This window comes from Centroberyx gerrardi, chromosome 17 (genome assembly GCF_048128805.1).
Source record: "Centroberyx gerrardi isolate f3 chromosome 17, fCenGer3.hap1.cur.20231027, whole genome shotgun sequence".
NCBI lineage: Eukaryota > Metazoa > Chordata > Actinopteri > Beryciformes > Berycidae > Centroberyx > Centroberyx gerrardi.
In genome coordinates this window covers 5,086,451-5,096,604 of record NC_136013.1, presented here as the reverse complement: position 1 = coordinate 5,096,604, position 10,154 = coordinate 5,086,451, and the positions used below count along the sequence as shown (strand labels likewise).

At 38.3% G+C, this 10,154-nt stretch overlaps 1 protein-coding gene across 1 annotated transcript; it reads right to left on the bottom strand.

The window, feature by feature from the left end:
* Positions 1–2,936: 2,936 nt before the first annotated feature.
* On the bottom strand, positions 2,937–9,248 carry pacc1 (proton activated chloride channel 1). The gene is made up of 8 exons (XM_071909579.2): positions 9,058–9,248; positions 7,881–7,992; positions 6,786–6,995; positions 5,839–5,993; positions 4,882–5,024; positions 4,407–4,548; positions 4,191–4,298; positions 2,937–4,099 (listed from the first exon to the last, which is right to left on the bottom strand). The coding sequence occupies exons 1-8, from the start codon at positions 9,091–9,093 to the stop codon at positions 3,938–3,940; spliced, it is 1,068 nt and encodes a 355-aa protein (XP_071765680.2). The 5' UTR covers positions 9,094–9,248; the 3' UTR covers positions 2,937–3,937.
* Between the last annotated feature and the right edge of the window lie 906 nt (positions 9,249–10,154).

Below are 10,154 nucleotides of genomic sequence, written 5' to 3'. Positions count from 1 at the left end.
CTTTGGTCTAGGGCTGGGCAATATATCGATATTATATCGATATCGTGATATGAGACTAGATATCGTCTTAGATTTTGGATATCGTAATATCGTGATATGGCATAAGTGTTGTCTTTTCCTGGTTTTAAAGGCTGCATTACAGTAAAGTGATGTAATTTTCTGAACTTACCAGACTGTTCTAGCTGTTCTATTATTTGCCTTTACCCACTTAGTCATTATATCCACATTACTGATGATTATTTATGAAAAATCTCATTGTGTAAATATTTTGTGAAAGCACCAATAGTCATCCCTACAATATTGTCGCAATATCGATATCGAGGTATTTGGTCAAAAATATTGTGATATATGATTTTGTCCATATCGCCCAGCCCTAGTTTGGTCCATGCTGAACCAAAACCACAACAAAAACAAAAAGGGAAATATCATTACACCCCTGTCTCTGTTGTTGTTATGGTCTGATGAAGTTTGGGGAATTGAATGGTAATCTACACTGAGAGAACTACTCTCTAAAGAGACATAGTGCCATTAAAGTGGCCAATGACAGCTTTTTCTACTCAGACCTGGGTGTTGATGACATGTACCAAATAACCCTAACCCTATTATCCAAAATGGACAAACTGAGACCATCAACTCCCTACAGCCAACATCTTACCAGGCCCTGCTGTGAATATTGAGTGGTTATTTAGTCAAAGAGCAAAGTTTAATATAGAATAAGGACAAAGTCTAATATGGGACATGGACAAGGTCTGGAGATCCCATCATCATCAGTGGTTAGACCTATATTCTGTTTATGACATTATAAAATGCCTAACAATACCTCCATCATCATTTCTATTCACTCCCAAGCTACCAGAGGGCAGTTATTTATAATATTAGTATGATCCAGGGGTCATATTCCCTCACACCCAGTGAATCTCTAGGGGGCAGCAGGCTGCACAGTGAAACTGTCTCAGTTAACTGAGTTAATAGTGATGTTACCTACAATTGTACCTATGGCAAGAATGTTTGGAGACGGGTGGGGGAGGGAGAGATGCTTGATATTGGTCTAACTTAGAAAATGTTTCATCAACACGGGAACTTTCTTCTGCACGTCTCGTAAACTAAATAAACCCCTGCCAGTTTGCATTTGTTGGGCGAGTTAGTGTGCAGAATCACCACACAATATAACACTAGGCCTAAGTTAAACACTGGCCTTCAATTAATTCTGCAGGAGCAACAAGGGACAACAATCAAAACCAGCATGTCTGCCAAAAAAAGTTCTGCTAAAAACAATGAATGGTTAGCTACTTGGTGCAAGAGTGTGTCAGCACCAACGTTAACTTGCACACATCTAGTTAGTGGCTACAACAACGTCTTACTTACGTCGAGACTATTATAGTTACCACATGACTACTTAGCTAGCAAAACAGGTCCTTGCATCCTGTTTGTTGTTAGCATAGCCGGTAGCTAACTATACAGTTAGCTGTTGTTACACAATGCAGACGTGTCTCTCAATTTACTTAAACAGCAATCGGAAAATCAGCAGACCATCCAGCTTCATGAATCATGAACTGCTGATAAATTAGAAACGATTACTAATAGATTCACCGTTGACTCTAACTGTTAGGTAAAAGCTAAAGCAAGTTAGCAAGCTAACAGCTCAGCCTGCTAGCCAACGTTACTAACGACCGTAACAACACCAATGTAATGACTTAACGAAAACGTGAGGGAACATAACACAACATTTGCTAATGTTTTGTAAATATTAAGACATTACTGTCTGGCTACCTTCATAATATCCAAATGTGTGTAACTACTGCATTTTCTCATCCACCGTTGAAGCTAACTTAGCAGTACATCCTTGCCCCCAGGTTGAACTTTGACCTGAGCTGCGTTCAAGAACCTCACTGTTCATAACACCAGAGGTAGTACCCACTAGAAACAAAGGGTCTATAACTCTTATTTTACAGTTTATGGTCTATAATCTGAAATGTGTTTTATTATTTTCCGTTGCACGTTTAAAGTGGTACACCAGACTAATTCACTGAGTTATGTGATTCCTGGCTATGCTCATATAATATAAAATAATAATAAGATGATATAAAACATAAAAAACTTGATGCTCCTGAAGAGAGTTGGATCTGTATTGATAAATGTTTAAGCTAAGGAAAGACATAGGAGTCCCGTCCCTTTGATGCAATTTGTGACAATGCATCGATTAAAATAAATTGGAAATATCCAAATACGGTGATTGTGATCTCCTTAATAACGTTTTTTTCATTTTTTCACTTTTATTGTATTGTGATTTTCACAGATTGTTTAGCCTACTTAATTTTGTGTTTAACCATTGGCCCTGCCTGTTAATTGCACATTGTTCAATAAACAACAACAACAACAACAAAAAGCTCCAAATACTGTGATATGTATGATGTGTGCTCCTTTTGTGGACATTTTTTTCAATTAATTACCATAACTTAATTTTTTCTGATAGAATTTATAAAATCGTTACAAATGATAAATAAAGAGTGATGGTGAAAATATTCACTGAAAAAAACTTAACATGTACATTTTATTTTTATTTTCTCTGTATTTGTTTTATTAATTTTCCAGCAGGTATGTTCCTGTATTACTGTGGTCAATTTTTATGGTCTCCTTACTGCTGAAATGTCTATACACTTATTTTTTACATATTGTAAATATGGTGATTATTCATGATATTTTCAGTGGATCAGGGTCATTTGAACCACCAAGAGGTAAAAAACACACTGAGATATCAAAATCCACAACATTATTTTTTCCTATTCCTTGTCAAATGGAGGCAGGATCTGAGTGTATCACATATTAAAGTCTTTGTTTTGAGTTGTTCCATAAAACATGTCATGTGCAATTCTCAAACTTAGTTGTTTTATCCTTTAATAAAATTCAGCCGGTCATAAAAGTATATTTATTGTTTTTTATTTTCCAAAATCTCTGAAAATCTGAGATACAACATGGAACACGGTCATATTCATATAATAAGATTTACATCAATTCAAGTACAATCCAGATCATCCCAGATATTTCCCTTAAAGTCTTTAGGCAGAAGCAACAGGGGATGACAGTCATTTTTGAATAATGGTCACACTGATAATACATTTTGAAATGCATTATGTTAAAATCAAATAAAAACAACATATTTGAACATTTATACATAAGTTAGGCCTATAGGCAGAGTTATGCAGTGTAATATGAATAGTAGGTCACTCTGATGAAAGAAAAGTAGTTCTTGATAATCCCTTTAGAGTTAACTATTATCAATATAAACTCAATCCAGAAACATTTCCACGATAATGTATTGTGGCATTAAGTTGATCTCACACTACATCACATTGTGCACTACCTTGAAAACAGCAGGGCACACGAACAAAAGACTCTCTGCGATCTTCCCTTCAGAACAGTATTATCAACATGAGAACAATCCAAAATTTTGCAACATTTTGACATTTCACATTTGTTCAGTTTTAGGCCTCAGAGATGAACGACGTCCCTTAACAAACAACTCTCAACTCTTAACAAACGAGTCCTCAGCTTTCAGCAACATTTTCTTTTTTGTGCATATAAAATAGCATTTTCCAGTCATGTTTTTGAAAAAATATCTCTTTTGAAATGAAGATAAAATAAAAGAAACACAAGTTCAGTGACTTAATCATTGTGAATTCAACCTTTTTTTTAAAGAGATGATTGAGCCAGCTTTAATATTCAGTTAGAACATGTGACTGACATCCAGCAGGTGAGTGACGACACAATTTTTACAGATAAAAATCCCCTAGTGTCCATAATCCTCACCACCGATTGCAAAATGGTGCAAGTAGTGATCTCAAAACACGTGTTAACGATCACAAAATAAATTCTTGAAGGCACTGCCGATTTACAGAAATTGCGTCATCAGTGCAAATGCTTTTTTTCGCAGAGCATTTCAGCTTATCTTGTTCAGTTCCCTTGTTCTGTTCCGCAGATGTCTCTTCCGCATTTTGATGATCCACTGAACACTGAGTTTAGCGAAGTTAGCGGCCTTGAAGAGAGCCATGAAAACCCCACAGAGAATGGCTATGGAGTTCCAGGGATTTGCTGTCACTATCTGTTGGGAAGGAAGCAAACCAGCGTTACAGAGACGAGGATTAGGGTTAGGGGTTCAGATCGAATGGGGAGAATGTCAAGTGAGAACTTACCAGTCTGATTTCTTGCATGAAAGGATCCCGCCATTCAAACACAACGAAGAAAAGCTGATTGGTTTTCTCTGATTCAGGCCTTTTGTCATTGAATTTCACCACACCGGACTGGAAGATCCAACACGTTTTTTTAACATCAACAGTCACACCTCTAACCCAAACAGAAATTCAAAGGATGCTGAAAAATGGGTTAAACACACAAATAAAAAGCGATACCTCTTGCCGAAACTCGACGGCTTCGTTGCTTTTCCCGGATGTCCTCACTAGAGACATCTTGACCCAGGTCCTGAATCCTCCGGAGAACGTCCACATGGAGTAATTCATCTCACAGTCCATCATGAACTCTGACTTATCTGCACTGTCGGGAGGAGGCACAGCTGACACTTTACTACTTGCCTCTATCAATGAGACAAACTGTTATCAGACAGACTGGGTACAACAGCATTTGCAAATCATTCTTTGTATTTGTTTCAACAGGCATGGAGTACCAGATATCTGGCAGTTCAGATAGTGTGAGGAAAGTTGTCAGATTAAATTGACTTTAAAATACTTTCCTGTGTTCCTAGACGTCCCCTTCCCCACCAGCAAAACAAAACAAACCAGAAAAGGTATTTACAAATGCTGCGTGTTGCTGATCAGCTGTCACACCAGTCAGACATTACATCATCAATACATCAATGCTTGCTGTTACCTTTCAGTCAAGTCGCTATACTTGGCAAAAAGCATGTAAGTGATGGCGCTGAAGTCCTCCTCTGTTTCATTGTGACTGAACTGCATGAAGATTAGCTCTTTCTTTCTGACTTCAGACGGGCCGCGGACCACCAGAGCTTTTTTCTACGATAGAGAAGTGAAGAGTTAGTATCATCTGCTTTTAAAACAAAGAGATCACAATGGGGGCAGTTTCACACACAGAAATTAAGCCTGGACTAAAGACTATCAGAGGGAAATATATTTTTTGGTTTGCATTATAAAACATGAAAGCAAAAGCAATATAGAATGTGGGAAGATGAAATGCTTCCCACATTCTTCTTCACTGGAAATATGCTGTTTAACACGTTTACTATTTAAAGTGGTAATCCGCAAGATTCTTGTTTTTTTTATTTTGGCTCCATCTTTGTTGCTAAGCGCTCGTTGCTGTGGTGTTCCTGCACTGCACTTCCCAGAGATCACCTGTCAATCAAAACAGTGTGGGCGGGACTGTGACGTCTTTTTCCTTGGATTTTCTGTTTGATGAAGTTTGAGTTTCTCTAGGTGGCGCTCTTTTATTTGCCCGTTCAGCCGTGGTGGCTATCGCTGCTCAAGCTAACTACCCAGTTCTTCTTCTGTTTATTCCGAACAAACCGCTGCTGCTGCCGGAAACATAACACGCATCACTTCCTGTCCGCTGGAGGATTTTTCCCGGGAAAGAGCTACCAGAGAACATGTGTTTAGAGCAGCAAATGTAAAAGCTTTCATGAACTGGCGGTGGGTTGAATCACTATTGTGTTGTATCAGTCGGTGATAGAGAGTAGCAAAATAGACATTTAAATTGATATTCTAGATACATGATTTTTGCATTGCTGATTAGTTTCCCTAACCATGTCAGCAGACCTTTAATTCATGTCTGTGAAACCACCCAGCGAAAACAATTCACGGCAGCGTCTCTGACCTGTGTTTGATTAGAGAACGGCCCTCGGTAAGTAACTTCTTCAATCAGACAGTCTCCTTCCTGAGGTTTCCCTGGGTCCACTAAAGGAGGGATGTAGTCATGGTAGTGGTGCTTACAACCCAACAGCTGCGCTCTCCCGGGGTACAGAGCGATACCTGCTCAGAAACAAACCACAGGATAAATAATGTATGACGAGTGCTGAAGCTGAAATAACCCAGCAAGCACCAGACGGACAGCGAAGTGCAGGAGATGGCCGAGTCCAACCGCTTCGGTTTACACGACACGCAGGTTCAAATTCAACCAAAACAAACCCAAAATGTTCACAGTATGATATTACGGCACGGTAAAGGTTCACTGCATACGTTTCCTCCGTTAAACTGTTAAACTTGTTCAAACTGAAAGGTTTAATAAGGTTTAAAGAAGCTGCTTCACTTCAACACACGTGAGGAACAGTACTAGTTTGTTTATGCATTGTCAGAATCTGCTTTGTCCACGTTCATTTATGTGCTAAAAGTGTGATTTTGAGACCTGTTCCTCCATATAATGGCAGTGAATGGACAAGAGACAAAAACACAATTCTCCAATCATCTCTACCGGAGCAACAGATAACAGAGAATCAGCGATTTTGGGGTTACATCATGGAGGAAGATACACAACCCAAGCTACTACCAAAGTTTAACATAATTTTAAAGGTACATTCACTAAGACTGGAATGTGGACCATGTAGAGTCAACTGTGATACAATTACGTTGAATATTCTTAAAATAAATAAGCATAAAAGATCATTCTGAACAGCAAAACATCTGTATTTATGCCACTTGGAGCGTGACTTTAAAGCTTCACCTATTCAGTTTGAGTATAAAACAATTTCACGTAGCACACTGGCTGCTACCTGCTAACCCGTTCAATGGCCCCAGATTGTACCCCTATTCGTTATTTATACATACCAGGGGGTGCGAACGAGTCAACCTCTTTGTAGGTGACGGACATGACGGGGTGGTTGAGTTTCTCCATGAAGTCGGTGATGGTCTGGTAGGCCAGGAACACCGCCACCGCCGTCAGCAGCAGGTAGATGAAGATCAGAACCACCATGAACACGTTCTTCAGGCAGGCTTTACTGAATCTCATCGACGGGCTGCTTTCCCTCGTGTCATCCTCTGAGAAAAGGAAAGGGGAAAAGGAGGAAAACGGTGAGGGGAAGTGTAATCCCGGCGTTTTCTGACTGCCTTATGGGAGCAAAGGCTCATGGGATCAGTCTTAAAAGGTTTGTGTGGATAAACAATGAACTCCACGCCTGAACACCACAAGGCAACAGCAAATATAATTAAATAACTATAATTACAGAATTAATACATTTTTAGTAATCATTTTAGTCAGAATGTATGGGGTTTTTTTTTGTAAAGACCCTATTTTCATGAAATAGGGTATTTACTCAGGCTCAACTGATATGGGTTTTTGAAGCCTGACACCAATGCCAATATTTTTAGACTTAAGTGGCAGACAACCAATACTTTGTGCCAATATTCAATATCTTTAACAATTTTAATGCCAAACAAGTATTCAGTGTTTCCCCCAGAATGTTTTTCTTGGCAGGGTTGAAAACTGTTTTGAAGCCACATTTAGAGCATCATGGGAGAATAAAACTCTACATTGAAACCCAGACTAATGAAACTCTTTTACCACACCTGTTCAGTGGAAGGGGAAACTTTAGGATACATTAGGCCTTTAAATGAAGAATTAATTTATATATCAGAGGTGGACGACGTGACTGGCTGGTATTTGATATTTAATAAAAGGCCAATATCGGCCCGATATATCTGTCTAACCCTAGTATTTACATCAGTTTTTTACTGTAATGTATACTTAACATGTATTTTATATATATTTACATTGTATTTCTCATCTTAAAAAGTTGGGTTAACTATTTCAGAGGTAAAAAAAAAAAGTTTCGAGGGTTTGGTTCCCACTGGGGCATCCAATGCCAGAAACATATGAATATGAATGCATAATGCGACATGTTCCACCAGGTCACTGGTCCTCACCTGGTGAGATGCGACCGTTCGGCTCATCTGGCTCCAGGTCATCAGTGATATCTTGGTAAAAAATTGGGGACTGTGTTTCACCTTCATCATCATCATCATCATCACCATTGAACTGTAAGGATAAAAACAGTACACTTTAGCAGAGAATAGGAGCAGAGAGAGAATGTGGGTTGGTCCATTAATGATCTGATGACTTGGAATTATGATGACTAGTCAAAAATGAATTACAGATATCTATTATAGGAGGCTGATAAAAGTCAGTGATAAAAGTTTATCCATTATGACTGTTGTAATTAAGTTAGCTATAGGCCTACTTATAATTAATGTCATGGCTGATTGATAGATATCTTGAATTGACATTTTGACAAGTCATCTTAAAATTTTAGATTGAATTATTGATTGAATTATAACCTAGATATAGAATTATGATATAGTCATAGTAGATGTTTAGAAATCTAGAGATAAAGAAATAACATTTTGACTATTCATAACTGAAATGTATATATGTATAATTTACATTTTGACTAGTCAATTGATAGATATATTTAATTACTTTGACAAGTCATATTAGGCTATCTAAATATCTTTATATTTTAAATTCACATCTTGACAAGTCATAAGTGAATTATAGATATCAAGAATCACCATTTACACAAGTCATATTTTCAGCATAGTTCGATTAGAATTACAACTTCTACAACTCAATCAAATGTTAAAACTGGCGAACAAACACAAGGAACAAATTTCAAAGGGGCTTATAGTGTTTCTAGTGAGTTTACAGTGACTTCATCATACTTCATGGTATCATCACTGGGCCTATATTATTACCACTAAATTTCTGTAATATTCCTCCTGGGACTCAAGGTTTTGCTGTGATATTTGTATAATATTGGCTACTTCTAGAAATTTGAAAGACTGATTATCAGCTCTGTAGTGAATCAGAGTAAAATGGCAAAACATGCAGTCAGCTCCTCTCACAGTTGGCTGTTATTACATAACACCGTCAGCTGTCCTGTCACATGATATAAAGTGCGCTCTACACACACTTTTTGACAGTGTATTGCCTCTTCCATTTCGCGAGAAAGTTCAAATTAGCAGGTTATTACTTGGTTATTAAGACAAAGCTAAAATCTAACTGGAAACAGTGTAAACACAATGGGAGCTGTAACTTTCTTACCTCTTGGTATGACCGGGAGCTTTCGTTCCCAAGCATTCCGCTGCACTTCTTTCAGTGAATAAACCTATCAGTGCTTGCCTTGCAGGAGGGAAGTTAGGCGATTCACGCGAAGTCACAAAACAAACTTTAATAATAGAAGCATTTTTTTTTTTTTAGGAAATGGTGTTTCCCCCGGCTCGCGCTGCGGTCCCAATTTCCGCTCAGAGGGAGACACGGGGGGTTGGCGACGATAAAGGCCCATCCCATGATAATAAGCAGCAGCACCTACAGGCCGCGCTCCAACACAATGCTGCGTCTCATTCCCTTGGTTCCCTTGTCTTGCTTCCTACCTCCTTCTGTTGATAACTTTACTGACCTAACGCTGCCTTCACGTGCTCCTCGTAAGCGCCTTCTTCCGAGCTCAGGAGTCGTAAACAGTTTAAACGGCCCCGCCCAAATTTCGCATTCATTTTCTCCATTGACATGTCAGAAAATCCCAAGATAAAGAGTTTTATGTTTTGAACAGAACCATCTAGTTGAATCATGAGTTTAGAACAGCAGATTCAGAAAAAATATATACCTAGATGAAAACCACCTGTGTACATAAGATACAGCGTTGTGACACCATAAATTCACTTTCCTGTATTTTCAACAGTGATACTAAATAATATAATAGCCTAATATAATAACGGTGACTAATTTGTTATCGTTTTCATCCTAGCGCACATTCGTCTCCTCCATAAAAACAAGACATAATTTTTGACAGCGAAACCACAGTGGAGCAGTGCAAATCACCGATACAGGTTGCTAGCCAACTGTTAGCCTACTTAACATTACGTAAATAATGACGAAATTGACCCAGTAACAATAGTTTTTCAGTGGATGTTGTTTTACTTTGGAAATCAAGCCGCACAGAGATAGCCTATTTTGTGAAGCAGCCACATAATTAAAAAGGAGAAAATGTGCATAAGGCATGTAGCCTAAGTGATGTTTTGATTAGTCTAATTTATAAGCCAAAAATTGTTTAGCTTTTACCATCAGTCATGGCTTTTCATTTCATTTCCCCTGAAGACTTGTCACCTAAACCTCACATGTCGGCAGCTCGTGTGTCAGAGAAA